Below are 19,954 nucleotides of genomic sequence, written 5' to 3' on the forward strand. Positions count from 1 at the left end.
TTACAGCAGCATGAATCTCTACTAACTTTTGCCTGTCCTCATTCCCCCAATCTTTCTTGTACCACGAGTGCGACTGTCTTTGCTTCCTGAGCATTCTCCGAATTGCGCTGTTAAACCACGGTGCATCTTTTCCGTCCATAACCCACTTTTTCCGCACATACTTCTCCAATGTGTGATTTACAATGTGTTTAAAATTTGCCCATAATTCTTCCATGTCCATCGTACTGGAAGTAAATGAAGTCGATTCATTTACTAAGTGAGATGCTAACAACTGCTTATCTGCTCTTTCTAGTAAGAATACTCTCCTAGCCTTCTTGACCAACTTTTTAACTTTTGTAAGCATAGTCGTAATGACAACATCATGATCACTAATCCCTGTCTCAACACTGACACTGGTGATGAGGTCTGGTCTGTTCGTGCCTACCAGATCTAAAATATTTCCATTACGCATGTTCGTGGCTACCAGATCTAAAATATTTCCACTACGCATTGGCTGTCAATTTAGCTGCTCAGCTGCTCAAGACAGTTTTTGGATAATGTGTTCAAAAGTAATTCACACTTGTCTGTACCACCTGTAATGAATCCGTAGACATCCCAGTCTATACTAGGTAGGTTGAAGTCACCTCCGACTAATATAGCATGATCTGGGTACTTCTGCGATACAGAGTGTAGACTCCCTTTGAATGATTCTAGAACTGTCATGGTGGAACCTGGTGGCCGGTAATAACACCCAACAATTAACTTTATTTCTCCTAGCCCTGTTAAACGTGTCCAGATAACTTCACAATCACACTCTACTTCGACCTCAGTAGACACAATATTTTTGTCATCTGCAATGAATAAACCTCCTCCTACGGTACCTAATCTGTCTTTCCGATGCATGTTCCAACCCTCACTAAATATTTCAGAACTTCCTATCTCAGGGTTCAACCAGGTCTCAGTCCCGAGAATAATTTGCGCGCCACATGCTTCCTGGAGGGCAGTAAATTCAGGAACGTTATTCTGAATACTATGAAAATTTACTGCTAATATCTTGATAGCTGAAGAGTCTGTACACTGAGCGTGTCCTAATTTCCCTGCCTGCACGTCGACTGGTGAGTGTTCATCAGGACACCTCGCACTACTGCCTAGCCAAAAAAAAAACCCATGTGCACGCCATAAGTACTCTGCTACCCAAGTAGCCGCTTCCTTTGTGTAGTGCACCCCTGACCTATCTAGGAGCATCCTACAATTCCCCACCCAATAGCGCAAGTCTAGAAATCTGCAGCCAAGACCGTCACAGAGTCGACGAAACCTCTGGTTGAGACCCTCCACTCGGCTCCAAACCAAAGCACCCCGATCCACTCTGGGAACGATGCTGCAAATAGAGAGCTCTGCTTGCACCCTGCGTGCGAGGCCAGCGTTCTTCACCAAATCCGCCAGCCACCCTTACGAACTAAGGATCGCCTCAGAACCCAAGCGACAGGCATCATTGGTGCCGACGTGAGCAACTACTTGAAGATGACTGCACCCCGTATGCTCGATAGCCGTAGGCAAGGCCGCCTCCACGTCTTGGATGAGGCCCCCCGGCAGACAAACCGAGTGCACATTGGAATTCTATTCTTGAGTACTGCTGGAGTGTTTGGGATCCATATCAAATCACCACGAGCTTTTCACATGATATTCATTGGACTGTTGGCTGTAAACACATGCCATGTCAGTGCTCTTGGAAGAGCGCTGTGGCGGTGATATGGCTCTGTTGTTGTTTCCGCATAGTGATTTGAGAAGGGGGAAAAAATCAAGATTCGAGCTGTGATTAAGTACTTCATAAAGAAAGATATGAAAGCAAAGGATATTCATGCTGATTTCAAGAATACACTAGAGGGCTCTGCTCCGTCATATTCAACTGTTACCAAGTGGACAAATGAATTTAAATTTGGTCGGGAGAGCTTAGATGATGATCCACGCAATGGGCGGTGAAGATGTGTCACTACTACAGAAATCATTGCAAAAGTGCACAAAATGGTCATGGAGGATAGCCGATTGAAAGTGCGTGAAATTGCTCACGCTTGCCAGATGTCATCTGAAAGGGTATATCACATTTTAACTGAAGAATTAGAAATTAAAAAATTATCTGCAAGATGGGTGCCGCAGCTCTTGACACAGGATCAAAAATGCATGAGAATGGTCATATCGGAACAATGTTTGGCACGAACAAGATATTTGCACCAGTTTGTGACCACACATGAACCTTGGGTGCACTACTCCACTCCAGAGACAAAACAACAGTCAAAGCAGTGGAAACATGCTGAATCTCCACCACCAATGAAAGCAAAGACAATTCCTTCAGCAGGAAAGGTCATGGCATCAGTGTTCTGGGATGCAAAGGGGATTCTGCTTGGTGATTATCTCCCAAAAAAGGCCAGATTTAGCAAGGAAGAAAGTCATCTTCCATCAAGACAATGTGTGCTCATACACATGTGCCATCACCATGGCAAAATTACATGAACTAAGTTATGAATAGTCGCCACACCTGCCTTAATTGACCTGATGTGGCTCTGTCAGACTTCCATCTCTTCCCAAAACTGAAAATTTTTCTTGGTGGACGAAGATTCACTTCAGACGAAGAATTGATAGCTGGAGTTGATAGCAATTTTGCAGGCCTGGAGGAAACTCATTTTTGAGATGAGATCAAGGCACTCGAACATCATTGGACCAAGTGCATTAATCTACAAGGAAACTACATTCAAAAATAAAAAAAGTTTCAGTGATGTAAGTAATTTTTTTATTCCATTCCAAGAACTTTCCAAACCATGCTCAAGTTGGTACACTAGCGATGTGACACAGCATCTCTGAGGTAACAATGAAGTGAGGGTTTTCCCGAACAACCATACGAGTGTACCGTGAATATCAGGAATCCGGTAAAACACCAAATCTCCAACATTGCTGTGGCCAGAAAAAGATCCTGCAAGAACTGGACAAATGACGACTGAAGAAAATCGTTCAAAGTGACAGAAGTGCAACCCTTCTCGAAATTGCTGCAGATGTCAATGTTGGGCCATCAACAAGTGTCAGCATGTGAAGCATTCAATGAAACATCATCCGCATGGGTTTTTGGAGCCAAAGGCCCACTCTGATGGCTGCACGACACAAACTTTACACTTTGCCTGGGCCCGTCAACACCAACATTGGACTGTTGATGACTGGCAACATGTTGCCTGGTCAGACGAGTCTCGTTTCAAATTGTATCAACAGATGGACATGTACGGGTATGGAGACAACTTCACGAATCCATGGACCCTGCATTTTGAAAGAGGACCCTTAAGCTGGTGGAGGCTCTGCAGTGGTGTGGGGCGTGTGCGGTTGGAGTGATATAGGACCCCTGATACACCTAGATATGACCCTGACATGTGGCACGTCCATAAGCATCCTGCCTGATCACCTGCATCTATCCATGTCCATTGTGCATTCTGATGGACTTGGGAAATTCCAGCAGAACAACGTGATACCCCACACATCCAAAATTGCTACAGAGTGGCTCCAGAAACACTCTTCTTATTTTAAACACTTCTGCTGGCTACCAAACTCCCCAGACATGAACATCATTAACATCTCTGGAATGCCTTGCAACGTATTGTTCAGAAGAGATCTCCACACCCTCATACTCTTACAGACAGCCCTGCAGGATTCATGGTGTCAGTTCCCTTCAGGACTTCTTCAGAACATTGATCAAGTCCATGCTACATCGTGTTGCAGCACATCTGCATGCTTGTGGGGGGCCTACACTATATTAGGCAGATGTACCAGTTTCTTTGCAATTATTTTTCAAAGGTACAGCTGCATTATCATGTCATGTACCAACAGAGGGACAGCAGGACGCAACCAGGATTGCGACATGGATTGGAATAAAATGATGTGTGTTGTCTGGATAGGGTGAAACCTGGAGCCTCTCAAACAGCACCAAGCCCACCAACATTTCCCTAAGTTTAATGGTATCCAGTTTATATTTTGAAGATGTAATCTATTTCAAAATGAGGATTTCACAGCTGCTTGTACCTGGCCTTAACTAGCTTTTCATTCCTAACATTATATATGTGTTGTGACTATTAACGATAGAGGATGATTTAGGAAGTCTTGTTGTACATCATAGTAATTGACTAATGTTTCTTTTTAGTTTCATTGGCACCTTCTCTCTACAACCAGTACTTCTCACCCAAGTTTTCATATTTTTTGCCTTTATTTTTTCTTTTCTCTCTCCCTTCCTTATTATTAAAATCCTGGAAGCTATAAACTGCATTAAATTTATTTGTGTAGATCTTGTGAACCAGTTGTAGTTGTTCCCAATTCAGCAATTTATTGTTACTGTCACACTATTGTTTCAAATTATCAGTAAGATTGTAGCTACTTCATAAAAGCAAATGCCATTTTTGCACTAGAATTTTTTGCAAGCTCAAAATCACAGCACTGGATCTGTTTCTTCTGCTCTTGGTTGCACTGCTGAACAGTTCTTCTCCCACATACAGGATTTTGATGTATTTTGTTCATTTATCTGTTCATCTCTATACTTAACAGTGCTTTTCCACCTGTTCTTATAGTACTGTTGCTCCTATTTACACTTCTCTGAAACTGCAGTTTTTCATTACTCTACCCCCCATCCCACCCCAACTACTCACACGAATTGTGGTTTCATTTCAGTTCTGAGAGGGATAATCTTATCACTACTAGTCAGTCATCTTTTAGACCAGTGGCTATTGAGGTGGTCATTTACAGTATCTTTAACCTTAGTTTTCCTGCACGCCAGTCTACTAAAACCCTGTTATAAAATAAATGACAGAACATTTTATTGAATTATGTCACACAGAAATGATTACTAAAGACTTCATCCCTGGCACTTTCTACTGCCAGTAAAGAGATGTGAGGAAGGATAGTTTCCATGAACATACCGATAAAAGGAGCTGTGGTAACTAGAGTGCAACTGATTATGCAGACGTAGCATTAAAAATAGAGTTGTTAAGACAGACACATGGAGCTGACTCTAAAAGTAATTTAATTAAAGCAACACTGTAGTAATAACTTTAGTAAGGTACCAATACTTTTGCACCAAATCTCATTCATTACCATTTTTATTTCCACGTGAAGTGTTGGCCTGTAATGAAATATAACAATAATAATCAGTATTGAGATTTTAAGTACCAAACATCTGAATGTTTAAAAACATGTTTCTCACAAAAATAAACTATTAGTTATTTGCTATTGTCTTGCACATTTATAACAGCTACCACACTGGTAAAGACAGAGCTTAACTTCACTTAAAAGACATTGATCAAAACAGTTATACGATAGCTGTGCTCCTTTTCATGTCCAGTAGCTTAAAGGATTAATTCTAATTTATATTTTTATTTTTTATTTTTATAGAAACAAATAATTTCATCAATGTTTTAATCAGATTCTCTTTTTTTCCTGCAAGGAACTTTGGGGCAGATCTTCTGATGTGTGACAAAACTATCAAGCTGTCATTCAGTGGAAATTTTGTCAGATACTTTTGATCACCATTACTAACATAGTTGGCATTGTCAGTGACGTATCTATCTGTGTTTGACACAGAATGAAAATACATAATCTAATAACAGTGGCCTACGGAAGTTGGCATTATCACTGTTTATCCTATTAAGATTAACTGGCCAAATAATTTAAACTTAAAGTGTATAGAAAAAGACAACAATATTAGGAAAAGGAGAGATTACAATCAGTGTAAAGATGACACATTGAGTTGCAAACAGGCACACGTTACAGCTCTCAGCCAAAGCCTTCTCCAGCAAAGAAAATGCACACACACATTCACACAAGCAAGCACACCTCATGCACATATGTCTGCTACTACTGGCTCCTCCAACTTAAATATGTGCATGTTTTGCAGTTTGTGGGCATTGAACAGCAAGGTTATTAGTCCTATATGAAAATTAGTAGGAACAAATGTGGTTGAAATGGCTAAAAATTTCATCATACATGAGGAGTAAACTTAGAGAACTACGAGGGTTATTCCAAAAGTAAGGTCCGGTTATAAAAAAAAAACCAAAACTAAAATGTTTTTTCAAAACAATTGTTTTATTTACATTCCTTACATCTTTATCTATTTTTCTACATAACTTCCATACTTATTTAAACATTTGTCACATCGTTCAACAAGCTTTTGAATGCCCATGTTATAGAAATCGGCCGCCTGTGACGATAACCAGTCCTTAACTGCTTCTTTCACTTCATCATCTGTGTCGAAGCGCTTGCCGCCGAGAAACTCCTTTAAGTAACGGAACAGGTGGAAATCACTTGGCGCCAGGTCCGGACTGTAAGGAGGATGGTCCATCTGTTCCCATCCAAATTTCTTGATCAGAGCTTGCGTTTCATTTGCAGTGTGGGGATCTGGCATTGTCATGCAACAACAAGATTCCAGACGACAAAAGACCACGTCGCTTATTCTGGATTGCACGTCGAAGTTTAGTCAGGGTAGCGCAGTAGGCGGCTTTATTAATCGTTGTTCCTCTCTCCATAAAGTCGACTAACAATACTCCACGTCTATCCCAGAACACAGTCGCCATAACCTTACGTGTTGAGATTGTCTGCTTTGCCTTGACCTTGACTGGCGATGACGTGTGACGCCATTGCATTGACTGACGTTTAGACTCTGGAGTGATGTGAGAAACCCATGTCTCATCCCCTGTGACAACATTGTCTAAAAGACTGTCACCTTCCTTATGATATCGCTCCAAAAAATTAAGAGCAAAAGCCATTCTTTTCATTCGTTGGGGCTCAGTAAGCAGCCTGGGAACCCAACGGGCACACAATTTGTGAAACTTCAAATGTTCAGACACAATTCTGTACAAAGTTGTTCTACTCACATTCGGAAAATGCATGTCTACTTCTGTAATAGTGAATCGGCGATCTTCACGAATTTTTTTATCAACCGCATTGACCAAATCGTCTGAAATCACTGATGGTCGGCCACACCGTGGTTCATCGTGCACATTATCCCGTCCTTCATTAAAAGCTCGCACCCACTTGCGCACTTTACTGTCGCTCATTATGTTAGGACCGTACACTTCAGTAATCTGCCGATGGATTTCCGCCGCTGAATTGTTTCTTGCAGACAAAAACCGTATCACTGCCCTTACTTCACAATCGGCGGGCTGATCAATTGTCTTAAACATTGTAAAGTGACACTGTGAACTACACTCAGCAACAGTAACAAAGCGAATGGCGGCGTTTGACGCGCAAGGCTTGCCGGGAGTCGGCGCGCATGCGTGTTTTGTCATTGGCGCCAAATTTCAATAGTTACGGCGAATCGGACCTTACTTTTGGAATAACCCTCGTACATTCACTCTCTCCTGGCCCTCACTCACAGTCAGTATAACAAGAACAAACATACTATCTCACATCCTTTAACATAACATAGTGAAATGTGCTGAAGCTGTAATGTGTAATGGTAACTAGACAAGGAAATGTGACTAGGTGATCACTTTTTAAGAAAAAAAAAAAAAAAGAATGGTTTGCCAACCACTCTGATAACATTACAAAACTTCTCCCTAAAATATTAAGGAATTCAGACAATGCACAAAATCTTAAAACACATATCACATTCATTTGATTGTCAATTAAAATAGAGAGCTAATCTGTTGGTAAATGGGTCACTGCCCTCAGGTCTGAAAGTAAAACAAAATCTAGCAAAAATAGTGATCCATACACCACAAGCACCACACACTGGAGGGTCCTCTGACTGGAGCAAGAAGCCATACATCATAAGGCTATGTCCAATGTGAAGACGAGTGGGAAGGACCTTATCCTATTTGTATGGCTGGAAGGAGGTACACCATGGCCGTTTTGTGGACTTTACTAGATGCAGCTTATTATCTGTCACTTCCAGACACTCTTCTTCCCATCGACACGACTCTTTACCTCAACAGTGAAGCAATAGCATGTAGGCCGAGGGCACACTGAAATATCTGAGGATTGCATCATGTCTCCTTGACTGCTACATCCGCCCTTTAATTCCCTGTAATACCCTCAGTCACATGACTAAATTTTATGAGAATCATTATGCCAGATATCCAAAAATTAGACCAACTGGTACAGTGCAAGTGAATGTACTTATTTGTTTATTTCCTCAGTCAGCAGAACTTCATATATTAAGATAAAATGTATCCTTTCATGAGTTTGCTTGTGAAATACTTACATTATTATTTGTGCAGCCATGCTCAGTACAAATAAAGACAGAACACAAAGGTATTTTATTGTGTGAATATCACAAAAAATTAGAAACGGATAATTTGTCTGGTGACCTTAGTTTATTATGGTCCTCAAAACTCCTTAGAAATGGTCAACGTGGATTCAGAAAATATTGTTCTTGTGAAAGACAACTAGCTCATTATTCTCATGAAGTAATGAGTACTGTGACAAGGGATGTCAAATTGATTCCATGTTCTTAGATTTCCATTGATTCCATATTTTTAGATTCCCAGAAGGCATTTGACACCATTGATCATAAGAGACTGCTTTCCTACGGAGTATCATCTCAGTTGTGTGACACGATTCATGATCTCCTGTCAGAAAGGTCACAGTTTGTATTAATTGATGAAAAGTCATCAAGCACAACAGAAGAAATATCTGATGTTCTGCAGGGAAATGTTATATGCCCACTGTTGTTCTTGATCTACACAACAGATTTATGAGACAATCTGAGCAGCCCTCTAAGTTTGTTTGCATATTGTAAAGTCATAAGATAATCAAAACCAATTGCAAAATGATTTACACAAGGTATCTGTATGGTGCAAATGGTGGTTATTGACTCTAAATAATGGAAGGTGTGAAATCATCCACATGAGCAGTAAAAGGAATCTGCTAGATGTAAAGGGTGTGAATTCAACTAAATAGTTGTTGTTTTTGTTGTTGTGGCCTTTAGTCTAAAGACTAGTTTGATGCAGCTCTCCATGTTACTCTGTCCTGTGAAAGGCTCATCATCTCTGAAGAACTACTGCAACCTACATCTTCTGAATCTGTGTACTGTATTCATCTCCCTGTCTCCCTCTATGTTTTTAACCCCCCCCCCCTCCCCCATCCCCACCCAGTACCAATCCCTTGATGTCTCAGAATATGTTCTATCAAACAATCCCAGTCAATTTTTGCCACAAATTTCTTTTCTCCTCAATTATATTAAGTACCACCTCATTAGTTATGTATCTACCCATCCAACCTTCAGCATTCTTCTGTAGCACCACATTTCAAAAGCTTCTGTTCTCTTCTTGTCTACACTGTTTATTGTCTGACTTTCACTTCCATAAATGGCCACACTCCATACAAATATCTTCAGAAAAGACTTCATGACGCTTAAATCTATATTCAGTGTTAACTAAATTCTCTTCTTTAGAAATGCTTTTCTCGCCATTGCCGCTCTACATTTTATACCCTCTCTACTTTGGCCACCCTTAGTTATTTTGCTGCTCAAATACTAAAACTCATCAGCTACTTTAAGTGTCTCATTTTGTAATCCAATTCCATCAGCATCGCCTGATTTAATTCCACTACATTCCATTATAACTGCCATCTAGATTCTGCACAAGTTGTATATAGCCTTCTACTCCTTGTATTTTACCCCTGCTACCTTCAGAATTTCAAAGAGAGTGTTCAAGTCTACAATTACAATTATGAATAACTCAAATCGAAACAGTCATATAGTTAATGTTGTAGGGAAAGTGAAACAAAGACTGATTTATTGACAGAACACTTAAAAAAATGCAACAGGCCCACTAAAGAGACTGCCTACACTATGCTTATTCTTCCTTTTCTGGTGTATTGATGGAGGACATTGAAAAAGTTCAATATATTATCATGGAACAGGGCAGAGGGTGCCAAAGATATGTTAAGTGAATGGGTGGCAATCATTAAACAAATCCATTTTCTCCTCTGAATGCGAAAATATTCCGTTGGCACCCACCTACACAGGGAGGAATGATGATCATAATAAAACAAGATAAATAAGAAGTGTTCATTTTCCCACATGCTGTTCAAGAATGGAATAGTAGAGAAATATCTTGAAGGTGATTCAATGAAACCTGTGCCAGGCACTTAATTGTGAATCGTGAAGTGAAGAGTAATCTTGTAGCTGTAGATGTTCACATATGCAAATTCTGATCCTGTGATCACTTAGAGGTGAACAGTACGCAGGAAAGAGAGAGACATCATCTCGTACAGTTGAAATCTGTTTACAGCTGTAACTGCATTTTCTTTAAAGGAAAAGAGTGCACTGCACGAATTTATCTAAAGAAAAGTTGGGTGGAAGTGGAAAAAGTGAACAGTTCACTTTGGCAGAAGACTCAAACTTATTAAGAATGAATGTATTATATACAGCACAACTGAGACGTTGGTTGAGGTAACACATGTGAAGAATACATATCTAATTATTTTGACAAAAAAGGAAATGTATATGTTATATTTTGGGCCCCCTTCTGCAGTCACAGTTTTCAAGTAATATGGGATTTATTCTGACTCTGTGACAGTAATAAAATCTTTTTAGATTGGCGAACATGGTTTTCAGGACTTGAAAACAATAATATATTCCTTGCCAGTAAAATGCAGCATGATATAAATAGAACACTTGTATGTAGAAGAATATTAGGAAATTAAGTAGGAACAATAAACTTGAGTAATAATAGTAATTTAATATATGTGAACTGCTTATGATTTCACCAAATGTGTAAGAAAAACCACAATTGCTGTGTGACCATTGAAGATGCTTTAAAATAATATATTTCATACCTCCAAAATTCTAGCTTATTTATTTAGAAACAATTCTATTTATTTTCTTTCTTTTCATATGGTAAGAACGTTATCCACCGTATGTATGCTGTATGAGCTGCTTTCATTTCTTTCTGTGGTGTGCATTGTTTGTCCATTTGTTGTTGATATTCATCCTAGCTGTGCGCTCCCAGAAGTTACAGAATGCTGTTCTAGGTAGACAATTCTGTGCCATTCTTGCCTTCTTTAGCACTTCAACACTCTTACACTGTTTGTATACCTCTCACAATTCTTCATTTTTTCCTTCCCCTACACTCCAAGTCATTTTCATCAATAAAGGTCCAAAAATGTTCTTTGTTCTTTTTCAAATATTTTCGGTTTCTCTTCAGCTTTCTTTCTAAATTTTAGGGCTTCATGTCCATATAGTCTTATTAGTATAATACACACCTGATACAAGAGAATTTTGAAGTAAATAGTAAGTGATCTTTTCTTTAAGATATTCCTAGATGAGCATCTATTTCTATATCTACTCATTTCTACATCTGTTTTATTGTTGTTATTAAAAGGTTTCCTAAGTACTGTCTCTAAAGTCAGTCCATTTTCAGCAAAAGTTGTATCACTTCGGATTTTCATACTTATGACCAGAGATGCTGGTTCATTAACACATAATCCTGTTTTCTCCGTGATGTAGTAATTTTAGCCATTCTGATTAATTATGTTTTGAAACTACTTACTGATGCTATATCATTTGCACAGGTAAGTCTACTACTGTTCACCTTCTGCAATTGGATTCCTTGTGGACTAGTTTTAGTAAATTCTCTACTGATCTACTTGAAGATGAGATTAAATAAAATAGGTGGACTGGCATCCCCTTGCCTCAGTCCTCTGTATACGTTAAAATTTTCAGTTTCTCCTACAGTAGTGTCTATACGACATAAAGTTTCTTCCATACATATTTTAATATGTCTGATTAACTTTGAGAGTATAGTCAGATTTCCTCATTATATTAAGGAATGTGTTTTGGTGTATGCTGTCATAGCCATTTTTGAAACCTGGAATTAATATGTTGACACTTGCAATTGAATGCTCATGCCTTCTCAGTTATGTAAATAAGTTATACAAAACTGCAACCAGTCACTTTTCTGAATAATTATGTTTTTTTCCATGAACCAGTTTTCGAACCTTTTCAGGTTCATCTTCAGATGGTTTCAGGAAGTTACATATTTATAGCATAATGCTGGGTTCTGGCTTGCAACAGTATAAGCGGCTTTTTTCGGTTAGTGTCCATCTGTCTGCCTCCATTTTGATGTCCAGTTGTTGTATCACTACACACACTTCCACACAAACTATATTAATTACACTCTGACAGCGAGACTTTTCCTTCATGGATGCTGGAAAAGTCTCGCTGTCAAAGTGTAATTAATATAGTTTGTGTGGAAGTGTGTGTAGCGGTACAACAACTGGACATTAAAATGGAGGCAGACAGATGAACACTAACCAAAAAAGACGCCTATACTGTCACAAGCCAGCACCCAGCATTATGCTAGCAATAATGATGTAACTTCCTGAAACGATCTGAAGATGAAACTGAAAAGATTCAAATACTGGTTCATCGAATAAAACATAATTATTCAAAAAAGTGACTGGTTGCAGTTTTGTATAACTTATTTACATTCTATATACAGTCACGGTTCTAAAATATCTGTAATGGATAAGCATAACCTTCCCAGTTATTTGTCTTAGAGTGAATGAATGATCTAATGTGTGAACAATGGAAAATCCAGGTATGAATTTCAACAATGTAGGAAAAGAGATTTGCTATGTACCATAAAGAGGACATGTTATGTTGCAGACAGGCACAATTAAGAGACATATGTATCATTGTGCCAGTATCAATTTAGTTGTGCCTGTCTGCAATTTAACATGTCATCTTTAAGGCAAGTAACACACTGTCTTTTCCTGCATGTTGATTTAATGTGCATCTATTTCTGCAGAAACACATTGGTAGTCCCCAATCAGTTCCTTAGTTATCAGGATCAGCCTGCTTAATAGGCCAATCAATGTAAGTGTCATCCAGTAAGGCAATTCATCTGTAACTATCATACACATTGTGAACACTTTTCTTAATTATGGGACATATAAATGTGATTTCCAGTCTGCAGGTATGGTTTCTATCTTCTAAATTGTTTCTACACTGAAGTGCCAAAGTAACTGGTATAGGCATGCATATTCAAATACAGAGATATGTAAACAGGCAGAATATGGCACTTAGGTCGGCAGTGTCTTTATAAGACAAAAAGTGTCTGGTGCATTTGTTATATTGGTTACTGCTGCTACAATGGCAAGTTATCAAGATTTAAGTGAGTTTGAACATGGTGTTGTAGTTGGCACACAAGCGAAGGGATACAGCATCTCCGAGGTAGCGATCAAGTGGGGATTTCGTGTACAACCATTATATGAGTGTACTATGAATATCAGGAATCCAGTAAAACATCAAATCTCCGACATTGCTGCCGACAGGAAAAGATCCTGCAAGAAAGGGACCAATGATGACTGAAGAGAATCGTTCAGTGTGACAGGAGTGCAACCCTTCTGGAAATTGCTGCAGATTTCAATGCTGGGCCATTAACAAATGTCATCATGTGAAGCATTCAATGAAACAACATCGATATGGACTTTCAGAGCCAAAGGCCCACTCGTGTACCCTTGATGACTGCACAACACAAAGCTTCTCGGCTGGGCCTGTCAACACCGACATTGGATTGTTGATGAAGGGAAATATGTTGTTAGGTCAAATGAGTCTCGTTTCAAATCGCATCGAGCGGATGGACGTGTACGGTATTGAGACAAATTCATGAATCCATGGACCGTGCATGTCGACAGGGGACTCTTAAAGCTGGTGGAGTGTCTGTAATGGTATGGGACGTGTGCAGTTGGAGTGATATGGGACCACTTATACATCTAGGTATGACCCTGACATGTGGCTTGTACGTAAGCATCCTGTCTGATCACCTGGATCCTTTCGTGTCCATTGTGCATTCCAACGGACTTGGGCAATTCCAGCAGGACAATGTGACACCCCACACATCCGGAATTTCTACAGAGTGGCTCCAGGAAAGTTTTTATGAGTTTAAACCCTTCCGCTGGCCACCAAACTCCCCAGATATGAACATTATTGAGCATTTCTGGATTCCTTGCAACGTGCTGTTCAGAAGAGATCTCCACCCCCTCGTACTCTTACAGATTTATGGACAGTCCTGCAGGATTCATGGTGTCAGTTCTCTCCAGCACTGCTTCAGATATTGGTCAAGTCCATGCCACGTCGTGTTGTGGCACTTCTGTTTGCTCATAGGGGCCCTACATGATATTAGGTAGATGTACCAGTTTCTTTGGCTCTTCAGTGTATTAAAGACTGTAGTTCTAATTCCAGTTGTAGTCCTCCTATTTTAATAACTCAGCATATATCTGCTCTTCACCACAAGCCTTGTTCTTCCTTTGTGTCTGTATTGCTTGCTGTAGCTCATTCCCTTGGGATGGTGATGTTTACATCAACTGTATCAGGTTCTTCAAATTGAAAGAAAGATTGGATCATTGCAGTTGAGTAGTTGTGAAAAGTATGCCTTCCATTTTTCTGTCACTCTTGTAGATCATTTTTGTAGGAAAGTTTTAGTAAAATGTAAAGTCTTCAGCAATAAGGGAGACCAGTCACAAAGAAGCAGAAGTGTTGGATCATCATCAACCACATACAAAAAAGCCACCCCCCCCCCCCTCTCTCTCTCTCTCTCTCTCTCTCTCTCTCTCTCTCTCTCTCTCTCTCTCTCTCTCTCTCACACACACACACACACACATCTGAGCCTCTACATGGTGCCACACTAGCTGGACAAATAATGCTTGTGCTGCATTTCAGCAGCTTGACTAGGTTGGAGTGGGGGTTGTGTAGGGTGGGGTGAGTATAGTGAGAGAGATGTAAGAGGGAGGGAGAGTGGTTGGCTGTGGGTGGCTAGTGGCTTGGAGAGAGGCAGCTGGTTTGTTGGCTAGTAATGCAGGCGGAAGTGGTGGCAAATGCAAGTGGGGAGCAGCACGTACTGAAGGTGTGAACTGGGAGGGAGTTATGGGACAAAGGGAGAGGAAATTGTTGGGTGGAGAGTGTGAGGACGTGTGGGTTACCCAAAATTGAGGCCAGGACAATTACGGGAACAAACACATCCTTCTCACACATACATCAATGTCGAGCCCATGCACCTGTCACTCCTCCATCCTGCATCCTAGCTGACAAACCTGCTGCCTTGCTCTTAGCTGCTAGCCACCCACCCTCAAATCCTCTCCCATCTTCCCACCTCTTTTTGTTTCTACCCACTCCACCCAACACAATACCCACCCCAACCTAGTGTACCTGCTGAAATGTAGCACTAGCATTATACATCCAGCTTGCGCCATGTAGGAGCATAGGCATGTGTAGGCATACATTCATGCATGTGTGTTTTCTGTTTGCATCTGTACTATAGCTCAAAAAAGGATTACTCTTCTTGTCAGTATTTTCCCGTGCTGATCCCATAAAATCTGTTCCCTTTTTGTGAATTACCTAAAGATTTTTTTATGTTTTGATACATCTGCCATATCCTCTGCTTCTCTTATCATATTGTTGTGATATTCCGTTTTCTCTCATCCTGGGATTCATTGTGTTCCCTGGTGGATTTAACAGTCTTTCCGTCAGGTAGTGTTGTTGCTTTCTGGAATCCAAAATTTCTTTGCATTTCTTCACTCTATCAATTTTTCTTGGCAGTTTACATTAAAGCAAATTTTGTTATTTCTTTTCCTGTAACTATGGAAGTTACTTCATGAATACTGTTCTTCAGACATTTCCATCTACTTATCACATCTTGTTTTTCCCTTTGGGCCAATCTAGTTTTCATTATGTTACTTTCAGTTTCTTTTCTTCCACCAAATTTCCTACATTCTAACTAGTAACTTCCTCTCTATTTCCATTTAGTTTCCTTTTGAGTTTTATTTTAATTTTTTGATATGATTAACATAAGGTATGTGTCATAATCTGCATCTCTAATGTTCTAATATATTCAGTGCTGTTCTGGACTATTGTTTTTGGACAGCTACTTGCTCAGTCTGATTCACTACTTCTCCATCTGGTGAAATCCATGTCCCTACATGAATGTGTTTGTGTTGTAATTTTGTGCTGCTTAGTTATGCTTACCATATATTTTTGGATCCGACATAGGGCATTTTTTTTTAATTGGTTGAAACAGTTACTGAAACATGAACTTTATTTACACAGTTGTATTTTTCACTAGACATGATTTTTTTTTTCAGAAATGGTGTTTATGTCTAGCAGTGTGGTAATAAAATGTAGCCTATTTGGCAGCACACTCCAGATCACTGTTATTCCCATCTTTGGCTTTAAGAAAAAATCTCTTATGTTTGGTGAAGCAGTAACATTAAATTGGTGTGTTCCTTCTTAGGTGAGCTCTTAGTATGTTGATGTTGTAGTCTTCAGACTGAAGGTTGGTATGATGCAACTCCCTGCAGGTCCACATCTACAATTTTTACTTCCACCCCCCCACCCACACACACACTTCCTTCCATTATGAAACTGACTACTTTTTGATGCTTCAGGATGTGTTCTATCAAATGGTCCTTTCTTTTAGTCAAAATGTTTATAACATTTTCCCCCCAACTCAGTTCAATATCACCTCACTGGTTATTCTGTGTACCCGTCTAATCTTTATTATTCTTATGCAGCACCATGTTTCGAAAGCTTCTGGTCTATTTTTGTCTTATGCCTAAATACTTATCGTCCAAATTTCACTTTGTGTAAAGCTACACTCCAGACACTTTCGGAAAAGACTTCCTAACAGTTAAATTTATATCAGATTTTCCTCTTTTCCAGAAATACTATCTTGCTTTTGCCAGTCTGCATTTTATATCCTCTCTAATTCTGGCATCATCAGGTGCTTTGCTGCCCAAAGAATGAAACCCAACTACTACTTTTAATGTCTCATTTCCTAATCAAATTCCCTCAGCATAACCTGATTTCATTTGACTACATGCCATTACTCTTACGAGGGCAGTTCAATAAGTAATGCAACACATTTTTTTTCTCGGACAATTTTGGTTGAAAAAACCGGAAATTTCTTGTGGAATATTTTCAAACATTCCCGCTTCGTCTCGTATAGTTTCATTGACTTCCGACAGGTGGCAGCACTGTACGGAGCTGTTAAAATGGCGTCTGTAACGGATGTGCATTGCAAACAACGGGCAGTGATCGAGTTTCTTTTGGCAGAAAACCAGGGCATCTCAGATATTCATAGGCGCTTGCAGAATGTCTACGGTGATCTGGCAGTGGACAAAGGCACGGTGAGTCATTGGGCAAAGCGTGTGTCATCATCGCCGCAAGGTCAAGCAAGACTGTCTGATCTCCCGCGTGCGGGCCGGCCGTGCACAGCTGTGACTCCTGCAACGGCGGAGCGTGCGAACACACTCGTTCGAGATGATCGACGGATCACCATCAAACAACTCAGTGCTCAACTTGACATCTCTGTTGGTAGTGCTGTCACGATTGTTCACCAGTTGGGATATTTAAAGGTTTGTTCCCGCTGGGTCCCTCGTTGTCTAACCGAACACCATAAAGAGCAAAGGAGAACCATCTGTGCGGAATTGCTTGCTCGTCATGTGGCTGAGGGTGACAATTTCTTGTCAAAGATTGTTACAGGCGATGAAACATGGGTTCATCACTTCGAACCTGAAACAAAACGGCAGTCAATGGAGTGGCGCCACACCCACTCCCCTACCAAGAAAAAGTTTAAAGCCATACCCTCAGCCGGTAAAGTCATGGTTACAGTCTTCTGGGACGCTGAAGGGGTTATTCTGTTCGATGTCCTTCCCCATGGTCAAACGATCAACTCTGAAGTGTATTGTGCTACTCTTCAGAAATTGAAGAAACGACTTCAGCGTGTTCGTAGGCACAAAAATCTGAACGAACTTCTCCTTCTTCATGACAACGCAAGACCTCACACAAGTCTTCGCACCCGAGAGGAGCTCACAAAACTTCAGTGGACTGTTCTTCCTCATGCACCCTACAGCCCCGATCTCGCACCGTCGGATTTCCATATGTTTGGCCCAATGAAGGACGCAATCCATGGGAGGCACTACGCGGAGGATGAAGAAGTTATTGATGCAGTACGACGTTGGCTCCGACATCGACCAGTGGAATGGTACCGTGCAGGCATACAGGCCCTCATTTCAAGGTGGCGTAAGGCCGTAGCATTGAATGGAGATTATGTTGAAAAATAGTGTTGTGTAGCTAAAAGATTGGGGAATAACCTGGTGTATTTCAATGCTGAATAAAACAACCCCTGTTTCAGAAAAAAAAAATGTGTTGCATTACTTATTGAACTGCCCTCGTACTTTACTTTTGTTGGTGCTCATCATATAATCTCTTTTCAACTCACTAATCATTTCATTCGGCTATTCTTCCAAGTCCTTTGCTCTCTCTGACTGAATTACACTGTCATTGGCAAATGACATAGTTTTTATTTCTTCTTCCTGAACTTAAATTCCCTTTTCAAATTTCTCCTACAGGTTCTTCACTATTTTCTCAATGTACAGGTTGAATAACATGGAGGTTAGGCTACAACCCTGTCACACTCACTTCTTAACTACTATTTTCGTTTCATGTCCTATGACCCTTACAAATGCAGGCTGGTTTCTGTGCAAGTTGTAAAAAACCTTTCGCTCTTTGTATTTTATCCCTACTGCCTTCAAAATTCCCTTTTCAAATTTCTCCTACAGGTTCTTCACTATTTTCTCAATGTACAGGTTGAATAACATGGAGGTTAGGCTACAACCCTGTCACACTCACTTCTTAACTACTATTTTCGTTTCATGTCCTATGACCCTTACAAATGCAGGCTGGTTTCTGTGCAAGTTGTAAAAAACCTTTCGCTCTTTGTATTTTATCCCTACTGCCTTCAAAATTTCAAATAGTGTAGTCCAGTCAACATTGTCAAAATCTTTCTCTAAATCTACAAAAGTAGGCTTACCTTTCTTCAGCCTATCTATTTATGCAAGACATACAGTCAGTATTGCCTCGCATGTTCATGCATTTTTCTAGAACCCAAGTTGATCTTCCCCAAGGCCAACTTCTACCAGTTTTTCCATTCTTCTGTAAATAATTCATGGCAGTATTATGTGACCATGACTTATTAAACTGATGATTTGGTAGTATTCACACATGTCAACACCTGCATTATTTGGAAATGTGTTTTATTATATTCTCCAGCATCTAAGTCTCTATGAATCACCAATTCTCATGTCCCAGAAACAGTGTATAACACTTTAGATCTTTTTATATACCATACATGTTGCTACACTTTCCAGTTTTTCCATTCTTTTGTAAATACTTATTGCAGCACTTAAACATTCCACCATCTGTAACAATTTGGTGTTCCTTGAGCTGTCTCTAAACTGATATGATAAAAGTGCCATGTAAGATTTATCATTAGGACATCAATGGTGGTCATCCGGAGGAGATGACTAAGGCAGCCATTGAAGTACTGAGTGTCATAAAATGATGATGTAGTCTAGTAAGATACCTATAAGTTTGTTATTATAAGTTATACTTCAAAAGTTTGAAAGTCCATATTCCTAAAAATACTAAATGTTGACTGTACTTCAGTGTTTACCAAAATGTTTAGACCATAATTTTCATTTAAGACAAAAAATAAGTATGTAAAAGGTACTTGAACTCAAAATTCATTAGTTGAGAGTGTTTTAATTTTGTCAGATATGTTTACAAAGGAAATTATTAAGTGTTAGCTGTGTACTCAAGAATGGTCACCTGTGGTTTGCTGTTACAGAAGCAGAACCCCCAGCACAAGTATTTTTGTTGCCATGTGCAGTATGTGGACGAACATTCCGTCCAGAATCACTACAAAAACACTCAAAAGTTTGTGAACGCAATGCCACAAAGAAACGAAAAATTTTTGACTCTTCCAAGCAGCGTATTCAGGGCACTGAATTGGCAGAGTTCTTGCCAGCACTACACATGCAGCAAGCTAAAAAAATAGAAAAATGCAGAACAGCAGCACGGCAGAAGTCACAATGGAAGGAAAAGCATCTTGAATTTATGCGTGCCATACGCGCAGCGCGGCAAGTTGAGAAACCTCTTTCACCAAGGTAA

At 39.9% G+C, this 19,954-nt stretch overlaps 1 protein-coding gene across 1 annotated transcript in view; it reads left to right on the forward strand.

Moving 5' to 3' along the window:
- LOC126457736 (uncharacterized) overlaps positions 1-19,954 on the forward strand; it is a 347,274-nt gene that overhangs the window by 109,997 nt on the left and 217,323 nt on the right. Inside the window, exon 2 of the mRNA XM_050094281.1 lies at positions 19,632-19,950. Within this exon, the coding sequence (XP_049950238.1) occupies positions 19,632-19,950 (319 nt within the window). The remainder of the gene's footprint in view (positions 1-19,631; positions 19,951-19,954) is intronic.

Source organism: Schistocerca serialis, chromosome 2, assembly GCF_023864345.2.
Source record: "Schistocerca serialis cubense isolate TAMUIC-IGC-003099 chromosome 2, iqSchSeri2.2, whole genome shotgun sequence".
NCBI lineage: Eukaryota > Metazoa > Arthropoda > Insecta > Orthoptera > Acrididae > Schistocerca > Schistocerca serialis.